The 26,217-nt window shown below is 44.1% G+C and overlaps 1 protein-coding gene across 3 annotated transcripts in view; it reads left to right on the forward strand.

Moving 5' to 3' along the window:
* Window positions 1-26,217, forward strand: part of CD40 (CD40 molecule) — a 130,667-nt gene that overhangs the window by 95,582 nt on the left and 8,868 nt on the right. For all 3 annotated transcript variants that reach the window (XM_088481950.1, XM_088481951.1, XM_088481952.1), the window contains 6 exons: window positions 4,028-4,097; window positions 10,489-10,614; window positions 12,668-12,814; window positions 22,261-22,354; window positions 25,093-25,151; window positions 26,073-26,156. In XM_088481950.1, coding sequence (XP_088338076.1) covers window positions 4,028-4,097; window positions 10,489-10,614; window positions 12,668-12,814; window positions 22,261-22,354; window positions 25,093-25,151; window positions 26,073-26,156 — 580 coding nt within the window. The remainder of the gene's footprint in view (window positions 1-4,027; window positions 4,098-10,488; window positions 10,615-12,667; window positions 12,815-22,260; window positions 22,355-25,092; window positions 25,152-26,072; window positions 26,157-26,217) is intronic.

Genomic DNA, 26,217 nt, shown 5'->3' on the forward strand with positions numbered 1-26,217 from the left:
AGTAGTGGACACAGCCCCTATGGACAACAGCAGCACAGCACAACACAGCCAGCCCCTATGGACTTTGAAGTAGTGGACACAGCCCCTATGGACAACAGCAGCACAGCACAACACAGCCAGCCCCTATGGACTTTGAAGTAGTGGACACAGCCCCTATGGACAACAGCAGCGCAGCGCAGCACAGCACAGCACAACACTACTCTGCACTACACTACACTACACAGCCCAGCCAGCCCTAACTCCCACCCTCCCTCTTCACTGTCCACAGCCGAGTGAGAAAATGGCGCAGACGCGGGTACCTTATATAGGATCCAAAACCCGCGAGACCCGGAAGGCGGGATGATGACGTTTTGCCTCGATTTCAGATCCGAGTCAGGCGGGAAAAGTCGAGCCTGACTCGGATCGGCCTCGGATCGGGGGGGTTCGGGGGAGTTCGGATTTCAGAAATCCGAACCCGCTCACCCCTAATTTGTATGAAGCATGGCGGATTAAAAATCCAGGTACGCGCGATTACACTTTTTATTCTGCAGTGCATAGATCTTACTCTAGAATAGATTTGCTTTTCATTGACAAATGGTCCCTTCAATTTATTAAACAGATCAACATTGTGCCAATTACTTGGTCTGTTCACGCCCCCCTGCTTTGGTCCTGGTCTCCCTTTTCTAGATCACACTGCTTTAGACCCTGGCGCCTACAGGAATATATTTTACTAGATAATGAAGGCTCACACATCCTGCAAGACGCGTTGACTTCTTATATTGAAATAAATTTACCTAAAGACACTTCTGTAACAAACCATTGGTGTTCTCTTAAACAGTTATGAGTGGTGCTGCTATACAAGCTGTAGCTAAGATCCGTAAAACTAATCAAGAGGTTTACTTTATGTACCAGTCTGACCTGTTAAAATTGAAAAAGCAGCATAAACAACAGCCACAGGACTCTTTGGTCTTTGCTGCATTACTTGAGGCTAGGAAGAAACTTAATAACTTGCATCTCTCCTAGGTTCAACACGCCATTACTAAACTAAATCAAAAGTTCTATTCCCTTGGTAATAGAGCTAATAGACTCCTTGCGCGTAAACTTAGGGGGAAAAACGCTATCAATAGGATCAAATCTATATCCGGTCCTAATGGACCTATAACTAGTAATCCTAAAGATATCACTCAACAATTTGCTTCTTACTACGAAAAACTTTATAACCTCAACCAAGACTCCTCTATTCCTCAGCCCTCTGAGACCCTGATCAATTCTTTCCTACACTCTATTAATTTTCCTCGTCTGTCCTCTTTAGATTCTGAAGCCTTATGCTCCCCTTGGAGCGAAAGTGAAATAGAAAGCGCCATTAAATCCCTTAAGAAAGATAAAGCACCAGGCCCAGATGGGTTTATAAATAGCTTTTATATACATTTTAAAAGCAATCTAATTCCTATTTTAGCTACCCTTTATAATGATGTTTCCTAAGGAAATGCTAGAGGCCCAAATAATTACCATACCAAAGCCTGGCAAGGATCCGACACTTTGTCAATATTATAGGCCAAGAGCCCTATTAATTTCTGACGTTAAAATATATGCGAAAATAATCGCTAACAGACTAAATCCTAGCCTACCTGATTTGATATCCCATGATCAGGTTGGTTTCACCATGGGGAGACAAGCCCCTGATAATACCAGAAGAGTTTTTTCCCTTCTGGATGCTCATGCGAGTTGCTCTGTGCCTATGGTTTTGCTTTCCCTAGACGCAGAGAAAGCTTTCCACCGGCTACATTGGCTTTTCATGTCTCGGGTCCTTGCTAGGTTTGGTTTTTCTGGTCTTTTTTTGAAAGCTATTCTAACTTTATATACTGTCCCCTTAGCTCGCATCTATAGCAACTGATTCCTCTCTCATAGCTTTAATATCACTAACAGAACTAGACAGGGATGTCCCCTCTCACCCCTTATATTCGCTCTAGCTATGGAACCACTCGCTGAAAAAATTAGAACTTCCCCAGCCTTTACGGGTTTTTCTGTCGGTTCCAATCAGTATAAGATATGTCTTTTTGCTGACTATGTACTTTTATTTGTTACAAACCCGGAAACTTCTTTAACAGACTTTCATACTGTTCTTCAAGAATATTCTGCGGTCTCGTACTACAAATTAAATATCACCAGAACTGAAGCATTAGCATACAATGTTGACCACTCTGCTCTATGTCTACTCCAGATTAGGAATCCCTACGCTTGGCAGTCTTCAAGTCTTACATATTTGGGCATCAAAATTCCTCTAAAACTAAAAGATGTTATAACATATAATTATCACCCTCTTCTAGAACAATTCTCAACGCTCAGTAAATTGTGGGTAAATTGTGAAATCTCCTGCATGGGACGCCTTTCCTCTGTAAAAATGATGTTATTGCCTAAAATCCTCTATTTATTTAGAGCCATCCCATTTTTAGTCTCAATTAGCCTTCTGAATAAATTGTATTCAGTATTTTCCCTGTTTGTTTGGAAGGGCAAACGCCCTCGTATGGCAAGAACAAGACTATGTAGATCCAAGGCCAAAGGGGGTTTGGCGGCTCCCAACATTGAATTTTATCAGTATGCCTGCCTCCTAGATCAGATGAAAGACCGGCTGTCACCTTTGCCATCTAAACCATGGGTAGACATTGAAGCTTCTATTTGTGCCAATTTCCCCCTACAAGATGCTATCTGGATTAAATCGGCTGATAGACCCTCCCAGTTGCTCGTTTCCAGAAGTGTTTCCGATACCCTTAAAGTTTGGGATAAATTGATTGGTGCACATGGTGATTTTTCTCTCCCATCTTCTAGCATTTCCACATTGGCACTCTCAAAATTAATTCCTGACCTCTCTTTAGCTAATTGGTTCGACTGTGATATTTTAACAGTTAAACACCTATACACAGATCAATATAATATACCTAAGAAGGATTTTTTTTACATTTTTACAGGAAAGACATTGGATACTCTCTAATTCTTCCTTGTCATGTCCCCTCCCTTCTCCTCCTCCATACATACTTTCTAAACTTTCTTCTGCTGGCCACAAGGGGGGTATCACTATGCGGTATAATACACTATTATCGCCTCTAGATGGCTGTAAACTTTCTATAGAATCCAGATGGGAATCTGATCTTAATATATCTTTGACAGAAGAAGACTGGACTAATTTATTCACAAATATTTTTAAAATGTCTTAAGAGCTTAAATCATTCTGAAATGCTATTTAAGTTATTACATGGCTTATATTACACTTCAACTAAATTACATAGTATTTGGCCTGATTCCTCTAAATTTTGCTGGAGGAAATGTGGATGTGTGGGCTCCCTTCTACACATATTCTGGTCCTGCCCCATGATCCTCTCTCTATGGTCAGAAGTATTTCAGTTGATTACCCAGGTTACAGGAGTAGTTCTGCCACAGTTGCCTGAAATTGCCCTACTACATTATTTCCCCCTCTCAGTGCAAAAATGTAACAAATATGTGATTGGACATATCTTTATTGCTACAAGAGCAGCTTTGGCTCAATTTTGGAAGAGATCTGATCCCCCCCTTCTCTCGGTAATAATCTCTAAGATCCAGAGAAGCTTCGAAATGGAAACCTTTGGGTGTAAGTATTCTATTTTAACCTCATCCCTCTTGATTCAATGGCGACCTTGGTCGGATTTCTATGATACTCATATGTTAAAGCCAACTACTACCAGTATTCTTTATGTTTCAAAACAATAATACGTGCATGTACTATTATTTTTATTTTCTTGTATTTTTCTTTTTCTTTCTTATCTCCTTTTCTTTTCTTTCTATTTCTAATTGTATTGATTACTGATTTTTTCTTTTTTTTATTGTTATTTTTGTACTATATATTGTCTATCTCTGTATTGACATATATATGACCTGTATTGAAAAATCTTTATCTAATAAAAATTATTTGAGTTAAAAAAAGATGATGCCAGCCATACATTACACAAATAGTACATCATCTGTGAGATAAGCTGGTATATGATAACATTATCTACTGTATGTTTGTTTCCTGCAGAGTTCAGCAATATCATGTAATGCTACACAGTATGAGAATGATGGCAGATGTTGTTCATTGTGTAAGCCAGGTAAGTGTGTGCCATAAGTGGCATTTTCTATAAGTTGTGCATTAATATTAGTCGATGTTATCTTTTGTATATGCACTGTGGGCAAAGGCGATTACACACGCAGATCGAGCAATTGTTTGCAATTGCGCATGCGAATAAACTGCACTGCACGTGTGCAGTGATCACACTGCGATTACGTACGCACAGAGGATTCCGTCGCAAAGTGAGTGACAGGCTGTCAGCGTTTTGGAGTGGTAACGGGGAGTGGTCAGAGAAACGATGGCGTGTCTGTCCGTTTAAACATTGTTACATTGTCGTGCATAAATTAGCCACTCTGAATGCATACACAGCATGAGAGCCCCATGTCTGCGACTGGTCAGACCTGCCGCAAGGGCAAGATGGCCTCTGACGTGCGTCAATGGTACCGATATTTATGCTGGTTTGTGCCGTCGCAGGTAAGAAGGCTGCAGTAGGAGTCTTTATGCTCTGGCGATCTTTGCAGATATTAGCCTATTTGCGATCGCATTAGCGTCCATCTCTGAATCAGGCCTTGTGTAACGTATAATACGCTTGTGTGTATTTAATATTCATATGTCCCAAAATTCCAAATTACTTGGGACACAAGACCATTTCCCAGATCAAAGCATGGCAGGCCCTAACTGATCCTTGCATTGCTGTGACTCCGCCAACACATTTTGCATTAGCCTTACTGACCGCAGATGTCACTTTTGGGTTTGCACCGCTCACTGTTGATTTGGGGCCTGATTCAGCTGAGGATGGAATTGCAAAGCCGCACACAAGCAGCTTTGCAAATCCGTCCTTGCTAAAATGCAATTGCAGCCTCCTGCTGCATCTATGATCAAGAGCGCTGTGACCAAGGTCGCAGCCTGGGATCTCCAATGTTGGCCAGTTGAGTAAGCCTCAGCTTATGCAGGCTGGCCGGCTAGCGAGTCAGGAATCTGCGTCCATAGATGCAGGTCCTGGTCTTGCCACTCCCGAAAAATGGGGACAACATGTCCCCATTTCCGGGAACGCAGTCCATCCCCACACTGCCCCGTAAATGCCTCTGCCTGTCAATCTTCATCCCGATGTCGGAGTGCCGAAGGACGCTGGACCAATCGAGGTGAGTCTGGGTTAGGGTTAGGCTAGGGGAAGGGAGGGTTAGGGTTAGGCGCTGCTGGGGGGAAGTTAGGGTAAGGCACCCCCGGGAGGGTTAGATTTAGGGTGTGGGGGAGGGGGGTTAGGCACCATACCGGGAGTTTAGGGTTAGGCACCCCTAAGCGAGGGTTAGCATTAGGGGGTGGAGAGGGCAGGGTTAGGTGACTTACCTGCCACTGTCGGGATTTACTCCTGTTCTGGCTGACACTGTCGGGATTTGAACCTAAACAGACGCCGGCATTTCAATCCCATTACGAGCAGGTCACACCATAAAAGGATTGTATAAACTATTCCCAGGCCAGCTGACTGTAATTTATGGTTGCAATTCCTGGGAAGGTTGGACTGCAAAACAACTGCAACATGGATCATTGTGGGTACAAGGGTAGTCTTTTTTATTTTATTTACTTTTTTAGGTACTGTTGTAGAAGTACATATTCCAGTGGGCACTGGTTTTCAGGGCATAGTGGCGCTAATATCATGCAAGCATGTAAAAGTAGTCAAAAGCTGCCAGGCCTTGCTGGGGGCTGTTAGTCCAAGGAGGATGGAGGCCACACTTTTTGCAGCTGCGATTTCAATATAGGTTTCATGCCATACTGACCAAGCTCTGTCTGTTATAACATAATGACTGGAAGACCAGCAGTGTGGGGTTTGCTTTTATAGGTATTGTTACAGAGTTGAATACATATTGGCTGTAATTGCTCCCACATTGCATGCACAGAACTAAATGCATATATTCACCCATGTGCAGTGTTGTACAAATCTCTATGGCCAGACCTCCCATAATCGTACACTTGCTTTCATAGTCTTCATCATATTCAACATGTACTAACATCAGCACTATGGCCCTGATTCAGAGCCGGACGCTCTGACCAGAGCGCTCGCTCTGAATCAGGGCCCACCTCCATTAATATGGAGCGTCCTCCTGGACGCTCGTATAGCTGTGGGTCACCACCCACAGCATATACGAGCGTGCAGGATGATGGTCGCGATGGTATTGACCATCGCGACCATCGAAACTGCGAGCAAAAGCCTGCGGTTGGGTTTTTCAACCGCAAGGCCAGGAGTGATTTTGGCTCTATCAGAGCCAAAATCACTCCCACTGCCATCACTAGTGATGTCAGTGGGGCCGGATTCAGACGGTAGGCATTCCCTTGGGAACGCCTCCGTCTGGCAGGCATGCCCCCGGCACGCCCACCAAAGGGGGCGTGCTCTCAGTAACCATCGACAGCATGCCCCCTTTGATGAGACACTCCGAGCGAAGGAAAGTCCTTCGCTCGTCAGGTCTTGCGCATGCGCACGACGGAGCTCCCTCCGTCATGCGCATGCGCAGTGGGGACCATCGACCCACTTGCGAGCGGACAGCCTCTCGTGAGTGGGTCTGAATGAGGGCCTATATGCAAACAATTTGTTTAATAACAGAAGTATTTACGCCTATGCACAACTCTGCATAGCCCACAATTTCTTGGACAGGCTATCTCTGAACTTAGCCTACGTGAGAATGCCCCATCACAGCCCAGTTACACCTACACACAAGTAGATATCTGCCAGAGATGTGAACGACTCTGCATCGCTTTTGCTTGGTTCCAGACAATGCACAGTACGAAAACAGGCAAGATGCACTCTGCAAAAGGGATTGCATTCAGCTCTGCATCAGCCCTGTAATTGTGACCAGTCTAGCCTGGTGCTGCCTATCGCTTTTACTAAGGAGCCGTGCAGAAACCATCCCAGGCTTAGCACTGTTGCTAGTTACCACTTTTACAGGGGAACCGTGCAGTAACCATCCCAGGCTTAGCACTGTTGCTAGTTACCACTTTTACAGGGGAACCGTGCAGTAATCATCCCAGGCTTAGCACTGTTGCTAGTTACTACTTTTACAGGGGAACCGTGCAGAAACCATCCCAGGCTTAGCACTGCTGGTAGTTACCACTTTTACAGGGGAACCGTGCAGTAACCATCCCAGGCTTAGCACTGTTGCTAGTTACCACTTTTACAGGGGAACCGTGCAGTAATCATCCCAGGCTTAGCACTGTTGCTAGTTACCACTTTTACAGGGGAACCGTGCAGAAACCATCCCAGGCTTAGCACTGTTGCTAGTTACCACTTTTACAGGGGAACCGTGCAGTAACCATCCCAGGCTTAGCACTGTTGCTAGTTACCACTTTTACAGGGGAACCGTGCAGTATTCATCCCAGGCTTAGCACTGTTGCTAGTTACCACTTTTACAGGGGAACCGTGCAGAAACCATCCCAGGCTTAGCACTGCTGGTAGTCACCACTTTTACAGGGGAACCGTGCAGTAACCATCCCAGGCTTAGCACTGTTGCTAGTTACCACTTTTACAGGGGAACCGTGCAGTAATCCTCCCAGGCTTAGCACTGTTGCTAGTTACCACTTTTACAGGGGAACCGTGCAGAAACCATCCCAGGCTTAGCACTGCTGGTAGTCACCACTTTTACAGGGGAACCGTGCAGAAACCATCCCAGACTTAGCACTGTTGCTAGTTACCACTTTTACAGGGGAACCTTGCAGTAATCATCCCAGGCTTAGCACTGCTGCTAGTTACCACTTTTACAGGGGAACCTTGCAGTAACCAGCCCAGGCTTAGCACTGCTGCTAGTTACCACTTTTACAGGGGAACCTTGCAGTAACCAGCCCAGGCTTAGCACTGCTGCTAGTTACCACTTTTACAGGGAAACCTTGCAGTAACCAGCCCAGGCTTAACACCACTTTTACAGAGGAACCATGCAGTAACCAGTCCAAGTTTAGCACTACTGCTAGATACCACTTTTACTGAGGAGCCATGCCATAACCAGCCGAGGCTTAGCACTGCTGCTAGTTACCGCTTTGGCGCTTTTACAGAGAAAATGTGCAGTAACCATCCCAGGCTTAGCACTGCTGCTAGGTACCACTTTTACAGAGGAAATGTGCAGTAACCAACCTAGGCTTAGCACTGCTGCTAGTTACCATTTTTACAGGGAACCTTATAGTAACCAACCCAGGCTTAGCACTGTTGCTAGTTACCATTTTTACAGGTGAACCTTGCAGTAACCAGCCCAGGCTTAGCACTGCTGCTAGTTACCACTTTCACAGAGGAACCATGCAGTAACCATCCCGGGCTTAGCATTGCTGCTAGGTACCACTTTTACAGAGGAAATGTGCAGTAACCAGCCGAGACTTAGCACTGCTGCTAGTTACCACTTTTACAGTGGACACTTGTAGTAACCAGCCCAGGCTTAGCACTGTTGCTAGTTACCACTTTTACAGGGGACCCTTGCAGTAAGCAGCCCAGGCTTAGCACTGCTGCTAGTTACCACTTTTACAGAGGAAATGTGCAGTAACCAGCCCAGGCTTAGCACTGCTGGTAGTTACCACTTTTACGGGGAACCTTGCAGTAACCAACCCACGCTTAGCACTGTTGCTAGTTAAAACTTTTACAGTGGACACTTGCAGTAACCAGCCCAGGCTTAGCACTGTTGCTAGTTACCACTTTTACAGGGGACCCTTGCAGTAAGCAGCCCAGGCTTAGCACTGCTGCTAGTTACCACTTTAAGGGCTCTATTTATTAACATTATTTTTACTAAAATAAAGTGAAAAAGGGTGTTTTCACACCCTTTTCACATTATTTTAGTTTCACCTGTAGTTGTTACAGGGCAATTGGAGTAGAATTAGTAAAATTCTACTCCAACCCCTAGTATCACTTATTTTTAGTAAAGCAGATTGCATTTCCCATAATTGTAATGGGAAATGTGATCCGACCAGAGTTACTAAACATAAATTGTAAAAAAATACCGGGGGAAGCCCTGTGATAATAACGCCACCTGGAGGTGGTGTTATCCAGGGTCTGCCGTGGTTACCGGGCTCCCACTCTGCTCTAATGGGGAGAGCAGAGGTGGGAGCCGGTACCAGTAATCAGCTATGTGGTCTAAACAGACCGCAAGCTGATTGCTGTAAAAAAAAGAAAAAAAAATTGAAACATTTTTATTTACTTACCTGAATCCAGGGACCGGTGATTGGGCTTCCGGTGATGGCTCCTCTCCGGTCAGCTGGTCTCCCATAGTGCACTGCGGCCCGGTCATCAGGTGATCGGGTCCCAGTGCAGTATGGGAGATCACCTGATCGGGAAGCCCGGAGAAGATCACCGGAGGCCAGGAGGATGCAGGTAAGTGTAATGAAGGGAGGGGGGGGTCGCGGGGGTCCGCGATCGCGGGGGGCGGGGCTTAGAGTCGTGGGGGGTAGCAGTGACGGTGGGTCGGCGCATGCGCGGGCTCTTAGTCACGGTATTTTTTCCAAAAATACCGCGACTAGAGGGCGGATGTCACAAGCTTTATCACAAGCTCTGTCCCTGCAAGGGATTTATAGTAAATTCCTGTGATATTGCCTGAATTCGCAATGGGAATTCACTCGGTAATATCACACTACAATCCGCATTCAATATGCAGATTGTAGTAAATAGAGCCCTTACAGAGGAAATGTGCAGTAACCAGCCCAGACTTAACACTGCTGCTAGTTACCACTTTCACAGAGGAGCCATGCAGTAACCAGTCCAAGCTTAGCACTACTGCTAGATACCACTTTTACTGAGGAGCCATGCCATAACCAGCCGAGGCTTAGCACTGCTGCTAGTTACCGCTTTGGCGCTTTTACAGAGGAAATGTGCAGTAACCAGACCAGGCTTAGTACTACTGATAGTTACTACTTTTACAGAGGAGTCATGCAGTAACCAGCCTAGACTTAGCGCTGCTGCAAATTACCACTTTTACAGAGGACACTTGCAGTAACCAGCCCAGGCTTAGCACTGCTGCTTGTTAGACTTTTACAGAGGAACCTTGCAGTGACCAGTCCATTTAGTAGTAACATTGGTTCTGGGTAGTTATTTAGAGGGGAGACATAGTTCTGGTTTTATTTATTATGGTTTCAACCAGGACAGCAGTTCTCAAAAATGCCCCGCACAACTCCTTAGCCACAGCTTCTGTCCTGTAGAGGTGGAATTTTCATCATTCTATTAATTGAAGTGGGGGGGGGGGGGGGGATAATACATCAGAAAATGGTGTGGCGGGTTTCAGTGACCTTTTGTTTTTCCTAGAACCATTATTAAGTGAATTTCAACAATGTTTATTCATTTTGTGTCACTTGTATCCCACAGTTGACACAAAATTGTGTAGCTTGTGCCCTGTGTATATAATATTGACTGTAGGAATAATGGGGAACTAAATTAATTGTTTATTTTTTTATTTATTTTATGAATATTTTTACAGGACAGAGCCTAAACAAAGACTGTACAGAGAGCAGTGAAACTGAATGTTTGAATTGTGCTGATGGAGAATACCAGAATACGTGGAACCGAGAAACTAGCTGTCTTCTGCACCGATACTGTGATGAGGGTATGTATAGTCCCTCTGTGCTTTCCTGTTTTATGTTTTTATGTTCTGTTTTTTTTTCTTTTATCGTACAATGTCTATATCAAAGACGCAACTGTCCATTCCAGTCTGCCAGCTCAGTCAAACTGCAGCCAGATCTCTGTCGGATTTGGCTGTATACGTACTGAACGGATTGGTGAGCATATATACCCTCAGATGCAATTATTGTACAAGCCCACTATACATCTTGTTTCACACCTATTGGCTCCCTATCTGTTCATGAGCACCATAACCATGATAATTTGTGGCCAATTTAGGCAAACTGACCTTCCAAATTCAATGTGTATGGACAACTTTAAGTAATAGAAATATTAGGCAAAGAACAAAAGAAACAATAAGCACATCTAGGTTAAATAATTAACTTAAGTTACCGTAGCACATCAAAGTCCCCATGCAATTTATAGGAATGTTGTAGTTGGTTGTAGATGGTTTTAGCCCACTACTTCCAATGGGAAGATAGAACAGAGGACCTGACACTTGCTAGGATGCGTTCGCACGCAGCCAGCCAATTGGTTGCATACTGTTCATGCGTACACATCGCAAAGTGTGTGCGCGAACCAGTGCGAGCAATCGGGAATCGTTCGATCGCTGCACATAGACAGCCCGGCAGATTGAGTGACAGGTGAAGCCGTTTATGGGTTGTTACAGGGGCTGGGCACTAGAAACGGGGGAGTGAAGGTGCGAATGTAGGCGTGCCTGAGCGCATTAACGCTGTTTCAGAGGCGTGCATAATTAAGAGCCAGCGTCATAGTACACGTCACTTGGTTGAAAAAAACACTGATTCACTTGGAGTGCTTGCGGTACGGTATGGTCTGCCACAAGCGCTGCGATCGCATCCGATGGTACTCGATGTACCGATGGTTGCTTACACTTCCTGGAGATGACGTGCGTAAGTGGCCGTCTTATGAATAGGCTGGTGGGCGTCTGCATACACAATGCGATCGCACGCTAAGACATAGTGGGCGTGCAAATGCTTTGCCGTGCGATCACCTGCCTTGCCGAAATTTGCATACGCATCTAGCGTGCGAACGCATCTAGCGAGCGCGTCTGAATCAGGTCCAGAGTGCCAAGAGGATTCCATTTGAGTCCCTTTGCCTCCTCCGGCCTTTACACTGCTCAGGTGTGACCTAAACACAGCCAAGACGGAACCTGGCATTGAAAGCTTTTGCTGCTACTAGTAGTGTGAAAGTGTTAGTATGTGTAGGATAGTCGATTATGGGAACATTGATAAATAGGTCCCAAAAAATATTGACTAATTCTAAATATTGGCCCAATAGTTCCATGAATTGACCCAAATTTTACTAATTATAAACTAGGTGATATAATTAAAAAGAATGAGTGCAAAACATTCATACCTGTAAATGTTTCAAGATGTTTATTCACATTAGCTCTAGTTGTGTTTTGCTAGTGTTACTTTTATATCTGTTTTGTTGGAATGTAGTCAGGAAGCAGATTGTCTAAATCCCGACTCTCATATCCCGGCAAGGTATTAAAGACAGGCGTCGAAAATGCGTCGCCTGTCATTAGACCTACGCCGGAAGACTGACGCCCGGCATACCAAATGAAGGCAAGTCAGGCGCGGACAGCCGCTGGGGGGAGGGTTAGGTTTTAGGGCTCCAGGGATGAATTCGGATTAGGCAGCCCCTGGGAGGGTTAGGTTTAGGCTAGGGGAAGGGGGGGGTTAGGGTTAGGCACCCCCGGGGGGAGGTTGGGGTTAGGCACCCAACCCGGGGACTTAGGTCTGGGCTGCGGGGAAGGGGGGGTTAGGTGTAGGCACTTAGTGGGGGGTTAAGGTTAGGCACTTGGGGGGAGGTTAGGGTTAGGCACCCCTAAGGGAGAGTTAGGGTAGGGAATTAGGTTAGCGATACTTACCTTATTTAGCGTTCGGGATCTTCACCTCTGCCGGGCTTCAGCTGTCGGAATTTGAACCGCCGGCCAGTAATACCTACTACACCCGTTTTGTTCTATGCCAGTCTTTAATTGTATTACTTTAACCAGCATTTTACTCTCACACTAGACTTTGGTTTTCACAAGATAAGTGAGGGGACAGCAGTGAGAAATGTGAACTGCAGCTGTAAGGAGGGCAGGCACTGCTCCGATCCTGCCTGTGAGACTTGTGTGCTGAACACAGCATGTGGCCCAGGACACGGAGTGACACAGCGAGGTGAGGTTACTTTGCATCTGTTATTTGTGATGAAAGTTACAGGAAAACCATTATCACAATATGATTATTATTAGTCATTGTTTATAGAGTGCCGATCATATTATGCAGGTCCGTACAGAGACTACAGTATGTAGTTGGTTCCAGAGTGGAGCTTACACCCTATGGGGTCTATGTACTAAGCAGTGAAAAGTGATAAGTCTGTTATAAGTGCCAGCCAATCAGCTCCCAACTGTCATTTTTCAAACACAGCCTGTGAGATGACAGTTGGAAGCTGATTGGCTGGCACTTATCAAAGACTTATCACTTATCACTCTGTCACTTATCACTGCTTAGTACATAGACCCCTAAATTCCTTACCACACTAAGCTTCAGTTTTGTCATCCACCAGTTAGCCTACCATATAGATTATATTTTTGGCTACTGTAAGAGAAAGCTGGGCCACTCGCAATAACCCCTGCAAAATGGGGAGAACATACAAACTCCACACCAATAGTGTTGTGGTTGGCATCAAAGCGATTGCGAACTCGGTTGTAAACATAAAGCATGAAGCAAAATAGTATACAGAAACACTTGTGAGCTATCTAATTCCATCACACGTGGTGTTAATTTACCAGACCTCATTATGTCATGTTTACTAAATGTGATAATTTATTAATGTTTCAAATGGGTATTAAATTTATGACCATGGGGCTATAGAACAATGGGCCTGATTCAGCAAGGAACGCAAGTGTACGCACGCACTCGGCCGCAGCGAATATATGCTAATCAATGCATGTGCACGGCAATCGCAGCATGATGTGAATGGGCAAATACTCCCTGTAAAGCGCTACGGAATATGTGTGTGCGCTATATAAATAACTGGTAATAAATAATAATAATAAGATGCAGATGCCCTGCACTACACAATGCCGCCCACTTCCCTTTACTCAAAGGGGTACATTTACTAAGATGGGAGTTCTATTTAACAGTGATGTTGCCCATAGCAACCGATCAGATTCCAGGTATTATCTTCTAGAAGGTGCTAGATCAATGAGATTTAGAATCTAATTGGTTGCTATGGGAAACATCACTTTTAAATAGAACTCCCATCTTAGTAAATGTACCCCAAAGCCTGAGTAGTCCACAAGACAGCGGAAACATCGAGAACCATTGGAACCATACGCACAATAGAGGTTGACCTGATGTTGTGCAGGATTTTGGCCACTTCCTGCGTGCATCGAGTCGTCTGGCTGCACTGCTCCTATAATGGCGTCCCAACTGCCACAGGCACACCTGCGTTCGCCTGACCACCCCTCGTCAGCACCCACAAACGGCACTTCCTGTCAATCAATATCGAAAGGGTCTGCGTACACACTGCGTGTAGTCTGCGTACCCTTATCCGATCGCACTGGCTAGTTCGAGCATGCGCAGTGCGAAAACATTGGAGGAGTGCGTGCGTTCTCTTTCTTGCGATCCTTGCTGAATCAGGCCCAATGTGAGGTACAAATGCTTACCATCATGCTACCATACTGCCCACATTACCTCTGTGTTTATTGTATGAAATGGAATACTATAATTTTTACAGTTGAAAAAAAAAATGCAGTTTCAGTTAATTATTATTCTGTTGTGATGCTCTTCCTATTAGTTTGTTAGTTGGTGTCATTAATTTCTTTTGTCATTAAGTTGCATGCGTTGCTTGTTAATGGAATAGCAATCAAATTAGTTTACCTATTTAATTAAAACTGTACATGTAATTAGGTAACTAAACTGAGGCTAAAGGCTGCAGCCAGGCAATATGGTCACTTTTTCCAGCATGTTCTGTACTGCAAAAAAGTCTGATATTTGGCTTTGGCTGTCAGCTGATATGACATTACATTATTCAATGATTTAATGGTAATGAATGTCTTTAAGGCCTTGTTCACATGGGCGCTTCTCAGATGGCTGCAGTGCTGGCATCCATTCAAGCACCTACTGTATGTTAATGCTCCAGTTATTATGGATCATTGATCCTTGTGGGAAACACACTGGTACGGGGAAATTTACTAAGCATAGAGTTTGTAGTCCAGATAGGATTTCTACTTTTTCCCGGAGATTTTACAGACCAACAATTTACTAAGCTCAAAACCACACTTTAGGCAAAAAATTGTCATCCCGATTTTTCCCCATTAGAAGTAGAGAAACCATCAGATTAAAAAAATTGATGTAAAAAAATGCAGAAAAAAATAGTTGCATCTGACACGTTTGATCTAAGGACTGCAATTTATGTTAAAAAAAAATAATCAAATATATATATAGCATGCCCCCCAGTAGTAGTGCCCCCATTATCAGGCCCCTAGTAGTAGTGCCCCCATTAGCAGGCCCCCATTAGCAGTCCAACAGTAATATGCCCCCAGTAGTAGTATGCCCCCAATAGTATGCCCCCCAGTAGCAGTATGCCCCCCAGTAGCAGTATGCCCCAGTAGTAGTGCCCCCATTAGCAGGCCCCCAGTAGTAGTGCCCCCAGTAGTAGTGCCCCCATTAGCAGGCCCCCAGTAGTAGTGCCCCCATTATCAGGCCCCCAGTAGTAGTGCCCCCAGTAGCAGTGCCCCCATTAGCGCGCCCCCTTACAAACACACAAATAAAAAAAGAAAAAAAAAACTTACCTGAATCCCCACTCATGCCGCCGTCCGCTCTGCTCTGCTCTATTACGCGCGGAGGGAGCCGGAGGACGGAGCTCATGAGTGAGCTCCAACTGGCACACTCTGTGCAGCAGCCATTGCAAACACACAGCTGTGTTTGTGTCTGTGTAGGGCAGACCGCTATCACAGCGGTCTGCCCTACACTAGAGGAGCCCTGACGTCAGATTCTCTCGCGAGAATTCGACAACAGGAGGCCTCCGTTCGGCCCTGAATTATATTATATTATATTATATTATATTATTATAGCAGCCAGGCCAGGCCAGTGGGCCATACCTGCTACAAGCAGGCAGGGCTGAGACTTTGCGTGAAATTCTGTGCAGACAAGCTGCCCTTAATAGTTAGGGCTGAAGAACTAAGGAAGTACCCTGAATGGGGGCTATGTTGTTTCTTATTTTCTGTTGCTGTATGCTCACGATATTACAGCATCATTTTGTTTGTTTTAACCTGCACAAGCTGTATGGTGACCTTTATTTGAGCACCCAAATAATGCACCACTGACCACTCTACTGGGCAAAATACCCCAGAAAATCATATTATGTTGTACAATGGGCTTGCAATTGAGATCTATGTGGATTGCAACAGCAGCTTAGTGGAAAATATGGATGCTTTCTGCATAGCAGCAGTATGATGGAGACAACAGGACTAACTTACATGAAACTCAGGCCCTGATTCAGAGCCGGACGCTCTGAATCAGGGCGTTTTCTTTTTTTTTTGTGCGGCCTCCTGGCCACTCACATAGCTGTGGGTGACCACCCACAGCTATTGCGAGCGGCCAGGTGATGATCGGGATGGTGAAGACCATCGCGACCATTGGGCTTGCAACGAGAGCCTTGTGGTAGGGTCTCGTGGCCGCAAGCCCCAGAGAGCTTCTGGCTCTAATAGAGCCTGAAGCTCTCCCACTGACATCACTGATGATGTCAGTGGGGCCGCCCACAAACGGCAGGCGTTCGCTTGGGAACGCCTCCGTTTGTGAAGCCACCCCCCGGCCACGCCTGCAAAATGGAGCAAGCTGTCGATCAAAATCGACAGCCACCCCCTTTTGGTGCGAGACCCGGAGCGACGGAGTGCCCGTCGCTAGCCGGGTCTCGCGCATGCGCACGTTGGAGACTGCTCCGGCGTGCGCATGCGCAGTGGCCAAACATCGACACGCTCACGAGCACAGCGCTTGCGAGCGGGTCTGAATCAGGCCCTCAGTGTGATGGTGAGTGACAAAAAGTCTGTTGTGAAGTGTTGTTTAAACCGAAAATTGTCTGCATATGTGAAAATGCAAAAAGGTGATTCAAAATTTGATAGAAAGCAAGTGTTTTCAAGTGAACACTTTTGTCTTTGGAGAGGATAAACAATAACATTTTGTTCAGTTGCTGCAAATAAAAGCAAGTATATGTGACGTGATGCAACAGTGTGCTGTCAGAGAAGGGGTTAATAGAGGAAAACCCAAGTGTATTTCTGCTGAAGAAAACAAGTGGTTTATTCTGCCTCATCAGAGTTGGGTGTGGTGCTGAGTAATGGTGCATACACACAGAGCGATAAAACAGAACGATATGAATGATAACGATATCGTTCATATCATTATCATTCGTATTGTTCATTTTTATGTACTTACCAACCTTTAAACGACCAACGATGCGTGTTCCCGCATGGACGATAAAGATATCTTTCATCGCTTTGCCTGTTCAGAGATGTGGCAGGGTGACTTCACTGAAAGATATCTTTGAAAGATATATTTGATAGATGTCTTTCAAGTTGTTGGTGGAACAGATTGTACCGTGTGTATGCACCATTAGATACATTTGTACAGACAATTAAAGCAGTGGCGTAACTTCATCCCAGGTGCCCGGAGGCAAGATAAATGTTGGTGCCCCCCCCAATCTAAAATGTACCACCCCCAGCACCTATGCCAGCCCCAGCTGCCGCCGCCCCCCTTATGCAGTTCCTTTTATATAATGCTCCCAGTAGTAGTCTGTCTATGTAGTGCTCCCCAGTAATGATCCCCCTATGCAGTACATCCAGTAGTGAGCCCCTTGTAGTTGCCCCCAGTAGTGAGGCCCCTTGTAATTGCCCCCAGTAGTGAGGCCCCTTGTAGTTGCCCCCAGTAGTGAGGCCCCTTGTAGTTGCCCCCAGTAGTGAGCCCCCTGTAGTTGCCCCCAGTAGTGAGGTCCCTGTAGTTGCCCCCAGTAGTGAGGTCCCTGTAGTTGCCCCCAGTAGTGAGGTCCCTGTAGTTGCCCCCAGTAGTGAGGTCCCTGTAGTTGCCCCCAGTAGTGAGGCCCCTGTAGTTGCCCCCAGTAGTGAGGCCCCTATAGTGAGGCCCCTGTAGTGAGCCCCTGTAGTTGCCCCCAGTAGTGATGGCCCCCACCGCGCGCGCACACACACAAAAAAACCAAACAAACACTTACCTTTATCCCCGCTCGAGTGCTGCTGCCGTCCATCCCCGGCGTCCGCTCCTCGCCACTATGGGAGTGACGTCATTACGTCACTCCCATAGTGCGCTGTGGGACCCGGAAGACGGAGCTCACTCCTGAGCTCCGTCCCTGGCGTCCGCTCCTCGGCACTATGGGAGTGACGTTATGACGTCACTCCCATAGTACACTGTGGAACCCGGAAGACGGAGGGAGCTCCGTCCTCCGGCTACCGCCAGGAGGATAGGAGCCGGGCGCCACCTGGCAACACACTCAGCGGGCGCCCGGCAAATGGAGGGTGCAGGGGTGCGACCGCACCCCTTGCACCCTCCGTAGTTACACCAATGGAGGTGGAGCGCTGATCAGCGGCACTCCTTCTCCATGCAGCTCCCGGGGACAATGGAGCCAAGTGCCCCTTTCAGGGCTTAAGCCCGGTGGCAAATGACTCCATTGTCTCCTGGAGTTCCGCCACTGAATTAAAGGGACAGTTACTGTAATACCTGCTGGTAGTTGTAATGCCATGCCTGAAGTGTCAAGTAAAGTGGTTTGCTTTGTTGAAAATACTTTTTAAAGAAAAGTGTGAAACGGGAAAACAAGAAAAGCTGTATCTGTATATACTGTGCAGATAAATATGGGGAATAAAATAAAAACAGGCTTCCAGAAGGGGCAGGTTGTCTGCAAGAAGTCAGTCTCAAGCTGGAGAGTGAGAATCCAGAACTAGACCCTACAGTCTGAAAAAAAAACACAAATATGTTGCAAGAAGGTAATTAAAAGTTTTTTTAACTCCTCTGTGATATGATGGAGGATAACTTTTTTTTCAAGATGCTGTACGGCAAAGTGATGATCCAGAGAAAGAGCCATCTAAAAGCAGAATAAAACTAACAATTTGTGTGTGGTCAGTGTATGGTGCCTGGTCTACAAGGTGTAAATAAAAAGTCTGCTGAAGAGAAACTGTTGCATGGTCAAATTGTTGAAAAGTTACAGAGTTAATTATTCTATTTAAAAATATTGTTTAGACCAAAGGAAGAAAGAGTTAGAAATCAAAGTTCTTAAAGAGACAGACCTCAAATTGGCAGCTATGTCTACATCCCTTGAGGAGGTTGAAGTTTTGAAAGAATCTATGCTGATAAAAGAGAATGGAAATGATGATGTGCTTCTTTCAGAGAAAGGCCAAAAAATGTTTGATACATCAGTAGCAATGCAATGAAAGTAAGAATTCAGGCTATTGATCTCATATCCTTAGAAAAGTAACATTTCAATGTTTGTCATTTAGGAATTAAAAAAAATATGTATATTGCTTTAAAGATGCACCTTAATCCATACACGCACCTGAATTGTGGCTAAATAAGTGTTGAAGAATGTTTCAAAGGAGGCTTAGAAAGTGGAAGGAGCAGGGTCTCTGTACAGCACATAGTAATGTGAAACTGTTGCGTGACAATTGTGGGGTCACACCCATTGCTTTTACATACCACTTGTTACAAGAGGTGATGAGCTAACTTATATTTGTTCACTGAAGCAAAAATTCTATTACGTTACCATGACTTTTTTGTAACGGTTGGGGGATGGAGCCATAATACCACAATTACGACGTCATGCCCCCTGTTCCTCAGACACTTTTGGAGAGTCCCTGATGGGGCTTTTATAAAGTCGGAAAGTATGTTGTACATTTGTGATACTCAAAACAATCTTCTGTGTGACAGCACCATGCCATAATTATTTCATGGACAGTGATCACAAAATATGTGCTATAGCACATATTTATGCACTACAGGCACTAAGAGACCCAGTTTTTAAAAGTGTCCGGGTCCTGCCAGCTCACTGACGTCCATCATAGTCTCCCAACCAATAACCGCGGGCAGCAGAGTCTCATCATCCAATTGACACCTGAGACCACCTCCCGGTCACATGATGCCGCCGGGCTCTATCCAGCAGCTCCCCCTTCTAGGCTGACAGTCTGACTGTGCCCTGGGTCAGCATTGGTAGTGTGTAGGAGGGATCTTGAAGAAAAACTGCTGTGAACAGCAGAAAAGCCTTGTCGAGGTGAGCGCAGTTACAATATATACTCGTACTTAAAACCATGGGGTCTATGTGATAAGTGACAGAGTGAAAAGTGGTAAGAAAGTGATAAGGTGCCAGCCAATCAGCTCCCAACTGTCATCTCACAGGCTGTGTTTGAAAAATGACAGTTGGGAGCTGATTGGCTGGCACTTATCACAGACTTATCACTTTTCTCTGTCTCTTATCACTGCTTAGTACATAGACCCCTATGTCTGCAGAGCATGGTTTGTGCCCCTCCCTACTCACCACGGTGCACATATCTGTGCACATGCAATGGGGATGGGATGTGTCTTCATTTCTGGGTGATGTTTAGCAGGGGCTCGGTTTCAGAATTTACTGGCATGTTTGTATGCCTTGCTCAAGAAACAATTAAGGTGCCTAGTAATTAAAATTATATTTATCGTGGTCTTACATGTATTTTTTTTACAGCAATTTAATAAAATAAAAGTTATCATTCGGGTTTCCCACATTCTGCTTTTTAGTTAGTATGCGCCAGGTACAGAACTGGTACTGCTCTAATGAGTATTCACTGGAAACAGATCTGATTTGAGGCTCCCCAGTCATATACAAGAGCAAAATAAATAAAGTTTAAAACAAGAAAAAGGTATAATTATAAATAGTATATGCTTTTTTTATTCCCCTGTCTGTACCGTCGACGGTGGGTAGTAATTCCAATAGGGGAATTGCCCTGTCCATTTCAAACAGATCTCTACTGGAATTTTTTTTAATTAAAATAAATATATACTGTATCTGTGTCTATGTACTGTGAGTAGCCGCTCTCCGGTAGCACATCCTATGTTAACCCGTGTCCGCTGTCTTATTTGGGGCTGTCAGTGTGCACTCCTTTGCTGGGCAGTGCCAGGGTGGTACCAGTGTGTGGTGGTGCCGCTCTGTGTGGTACAAGGGGGTACCAGGGTGAGCTGAGGCCCCTTGTATTGCACCAGGTGTTCTCCACTGTGTGTTGTGAGACTTTCATTTCCCAGTGTGTGGTGGGACCCTGCTCTGTGTCCATGAATGTTGGGACCCTCTGTGCAATGCTAGGGTGGTGCTATTGTGTAGTGGGAGCCTTCTGTGAAGTGCCAGGGTGCTATCAGTGTGTGGTTGGATTCTTCTGTGCAATACCAGTGAAAGCCCCTAACCCCCTCCTTGCCCCCCAGTACTGCATCAGCTGCTATCTACCCTTGCCCCTTCCCTACCTCAAGCACTTCCTGCCCTAGCCCTCTCCTTGCCCGTCAGCACTGTCGCAATTGCCCTACCCACCCCCAGCACTGCCTGCCCTTACTCCCTTCTACCCCAGTTCTACTCCAACTTCTCTCTGCCTTTATCCCCAGCTCTACCCCAACTGCTGCTTGCCCCTAACCCCCTCTACCCCACTGCTACCTCCACCAGCACTGTCCCAACTGCTGCCTGCCCTCACCCCCATAACATACTTCCCAACATGACCCTCTCCAGAAGGGACACAATGCTCTGGTCCTGGGCTTCCCTGGTAAGAGGCGGGGCTGCAGCACAGTTCAAAATTCAAATAGGGGAGCCACACCAACTGTCATTTCACACGCTGCCAAACATCACTGGCTGGGACTCACTGGCAGTTGATGTGACTCCCCTATTTGAATTTTGGACTGTGCTGCATCTCTACCTCTGGAGCCGCCACCAATCATAAATTACCAGGGAAGTCCAGGACCAGAACATTGTGTACCTCCTGGAGAGGGTCATGTTGGGAGGTATGTTATGGGGGTGAGGGCAGGCAGCAGTTGGGACAGTGCTGGTGGAGGTAGCCATAATAGATGATGGGACCCAGAAATGGTGAAGTAGGACCCTAATTTTTTAAAGTGAGGGGTCCCCAGGACCTACAATTTTTTTTGTTCAGCGCGATCACTGCATGGACTAGACTAACATCCTATCCCTGACTCAGGAGATGGATAGGAGGACTTTTATATTCGTATTATGTTTCTCTACTATAAGAACACAATACTTAAAGAAAGTACCAACGCTCCATTTCTTGGAACATTTTTATATAGTCACAAGTCTGGCTTCAAAATGACCATTTGTCTGACAAGCCTTTATATAAACAATGATTTCAAATGAATATGCTATATTAATGTTTGTACCTGCAGTAAACATAATATGTTAATTTGTTTCACAATCTTCAACAATAGATCTACCAACTGTTCATCTCTATCTTGTAATTTCAGCAATGGACTAGCTCTGCGTGTACAGCTACGCTCACAGTGATTTATGTAGACTATAGAACCGTGTATATTGTGTCACCATTATCATGTATTGCATGTCTGGCACATTGTTGGTCTATTTTAAAAATTCTCTCATTGTCCTTCAGCCAGCAGGGATTTGGATACGCGTTGTTCACCATGTGCTAAAGGAACATTCTCTAATATAACATCTGACATGGAGCCATGCAAATTGTGGAGCATGTAAGAGCCGAGCAAACCGACGTAACCACATATGTGTATTAGATTTTCAGGATGTATTATAGTGGAATTACACCTAAGAGATACAATACATAAATCAGTCCTACAATGTTAGTCTATCTCCTTCCATGAACTTGGCATTCAAACTGGTACTAGAAGAACAATGTAAAATGATCAATTCATTACTCTTATTGTGTATTTATAAGTTGTGTCTTATAAATGTCATATAAACATACAGATAAAACAAAATGTCATGTGCGCATTGCAGAGCAATTTATGTATCGATTTAACTCAATATTTAATGATCACGATAACTTTATTAATACTTTGCAACAAACTTATGCAGCCTATAATATCATAAAACAAGCACCTTGCAATCTGAGAATGATTAAAAAAATCTCAGAAATTATATTTCATTTGGTGCTGAGTTACTGCCTCTCACAGGTTACAATGATCCATTGATACAGTACATTGATCTCAATCATTGAACACATGCAAAAATAAAACCCATCAAGTAATGTCCAATATATTTTAGTATAATTATAGCTTTTGGGGAATCCCTGTGCAATCACAGCACTCCAGAAGAAGGGTGGATAGATATTTTTCACAGAAAGATAGAGCACACTTCTCCACACCCACATGTGATTGCCCTTACTTTACAGTTATTCGGTTGAAATAACTGGCGAAAAACAACACTTTTCGGGGATAATTTTCCTGTACACATCAGGTCCCGAAAAAAAACATCCCTGATAAGTTTCGGCATTGGGCTGGACTTCGGGGCTAATTGGATAGCCCAGGGGGATCCATTAGTGCCCAAACAATGTTCGGGACTACTTGGTTACCGCCCCTAGTGCATTATCCCTATACACTATTAATAATGACAAGTAACACACTTACATGAAAACATGATTTAAAAGCACATCATAAAAAAAATATAGTTATTGTCCTACCAGATAGATATTTGCACAGGCGTATAGCAGGAGCTGAAGCGCCATGGGTTCTAGATATTCCACCAACTTTGTTATGTCTGTACAACGTTGCACTCCGGCAAGATGTGGGGTCAGCACCTGCTTGACGCGTTTCGTCCTGGAAAGTGTTTTTCAAAAGCAGAATTTTTTAAGCTTAATATTTGTTAAAGTTTATCACACATACAGAAATATCACAATGTGTTTAGACTATAAACATATAAAAATTAGGGATGTGTATGCTCAGATTAGTTTGGATTTTCCTGCCAAGTTTGGATTTTTCCTGCCAAAAATCGGATCTCAGAAAGAGGCAAAACGTCATCTTTCATGGACAAACATCATCTTTCATGGACTTTTGTCCAGGAATGATGATGTTTGTCCATGAAAGATAACATTTTGCCTCTTTCTGAGACCCGAGTTTTGTCGGGAAAAATCATAATTTGGTGGGAAAATCCAACTAATCAGAATCTGCACATCCCTAATAAAAATGGGGTGGTGATTTGGGGCATTTGCCCCTGGGTACAAGGTATACAAGGGGGCTTCCCTCTGGACAACCAAGGGTGCAGCAGCCACCCACAAGTGGATTTAGTGTGGAAGCCCATGAAGCACCTGCACCACACCTTTGGGTAATGCTCATCAGGCATTGCCCAAAGTGCAATGCTTTAATAAAATTAGTAATCAATTGGATATTTTCTTTTAGCATTTATCATGCTTTAGGCAAATGCAAGTGAATAGGTTTATTTGATTTTAGTGCAGTTTTGCATTTTTGACTGATGTATGTGGGACTGATTTTCACAGAAATATCAATAAATATATCCAGTAGGATTTCTTGTGTAAACAGAACTGTTCTATCATTCAATGAAAGTAAAGATAAAACAGAATAACCCTATTTGGCAACATAACTTTCATTGTTAAATTAAAAACAATATAAGGAGTTCATCAATGATAAATGTGCAGTTTCTATTATTTTGTTTAATACAATGTTATAGCTGCAAGGAATAGTGACTTTGAAGAATTTAATCTTAATTGCAAATTGTGTAAACAGGCAAACATTTTATAACCATGATTTTTTTTAATGAAGAAAATTCTTGCTCAACTAGCTTCAGCAATATAATGCATTTTAAATACATTTGAAATAAGCAGATACATTTATTACATTTAAAGGAAATTGCTTTACTGTTTAGCTCTATTGGTTACTGATATATCATTTATTTTCAATCCCAGGCCCTCCAACATGACCCTTTCCGCTCTGTACAAAAAGCTTTGATGCTGAACTCCCCACCCCCTCCTCATTTGTTATTACAGTTACCTGTGCTGAATTAATTATATAGAATAGAGTTTTATAAATCAATGAATTAATGTAGTACAGATAGCAGCAATAGTAAATTAAGGGGAGTGTTCAGCAGAGCATGTTGTACTGGGTAGAAGGAGACCTGCTGGACAATTTGCAGCTCTGGAACATTAATTGGCATGGTACATTTTTGAATTGCTAACTAAATTGAAGTGGAGCTACTGTACTGGTTATGTGCAGTGCTATGATTGAAAAAAATACATAGGAATAGAAATATCTGGAATAAATTTTCAATTATGAAGTGACTCCTAGATGTTTTATAAACTACATTCTCATGAATATTTGCTCAGAACACAAAATGGCTGTCTCCATTCTGTTTAGGCAACAGGTGCACCTAGTCACCTAAGTTATTCATTTCATAAAAAAGCTGTATATTCAAATTATTTTATGTAATAATCACAATCCCCTAATTACGTCATTTTTAGATGCAGTGAAACACAGCATGTAGTTCGTCTAGGAAATTCTACCACTGATTTGGTCTGTGGTGAGTTATTATCTTCATCTCAAGCCATTTATGTTTATTCAATTGCATGATGCCATTGAAGTATTGAGTTTTAGGGACATATGCAGAGGAGGTGGGCAGGCGATTAATACTTCTCTTACATTATGCCATATGTGTCGCCATGATCCTGGGCTGCCCTTCACTTTCCTTGCACTCTAATGCCCTCCTCCGCTTCCTATTTAAAACCTCCTCTGATTTCAGGAAGTTTCCAGTGTATTAGCACATGCCTAATCTCCAGCTCTCTTGTGTATTGCAGCATCCAGTGTCTCTATGTATTATCCGGCTTATTTCGGTGCTCAGTATTCTCCTACTGATTTAGTACATCGCATAGTGTTTCCCTGGTTATGACAACTTGTCATTTGACTATTCTCGGTTTTATCCCCGTGGCATATCTGCGACCTCTCCATGTATCTGATCACTGTTTGTTGCATTTGGTAGCACCAGCCTATAACTCTAGGAACATGAGCAGGGGACCTGACCTGTGTTCCAGACTTGGTAAAGATCAAACCTCCTTGTGTGTGTTCCTGGTGAAAACCACAAGTGTGTTAGACTTCGCAGCCTTGGCTTCTAGTTGCACAAGTCTACAGTGAGATGATCAGTGCGACACGTGATATGTTACATATAAACATCCTTCACACTGCATACAGTTTTCACATTTAAAACCTTATATGAATATTGTAATAATGCACATTTTGAAAATAACCTAGCCAATATTACACAGACCCTTTATATATTTGTAATGGCCAAGAGCTGCCTTATTTATTACATTGTTTTACAGTTGTGTGTTGTAATAATACAACAGTATCAGTTTTTTCAGAATTATGGTAGTTTATGTATCATGTGGTGTCAAGGGTGTGTGATGTATTTGCTGTTTTTAGTAATGTGTGTAACATTGTATTTCAGGAACTAGGCCAGCAGAACACACGTGGGTTTATGTTGTAATTGTCCTGGTAATCGTGGCATGTTTTATTGCTGTACTGATATTTGGTAAGTGCTCCATACCTATATCTGAACAGGAAACACATATAGTAAAATTCTGCTTGTGTAA

The sequence above is a fragment of the Taudactylus pleione genome, unplaced genomic scaffold (genome assembly GCF_031769625.1).
Source record: "Taudactylus pleione unplaced genomic scaffold, aTauple2 ptg000279l, whole genome shotgun sequence".
NCBI lineage: Eukaryota > Metazoa > Chordata > Amphibia > Anura > Myobatrachidae > Taudactylus > Taudactylus pleione.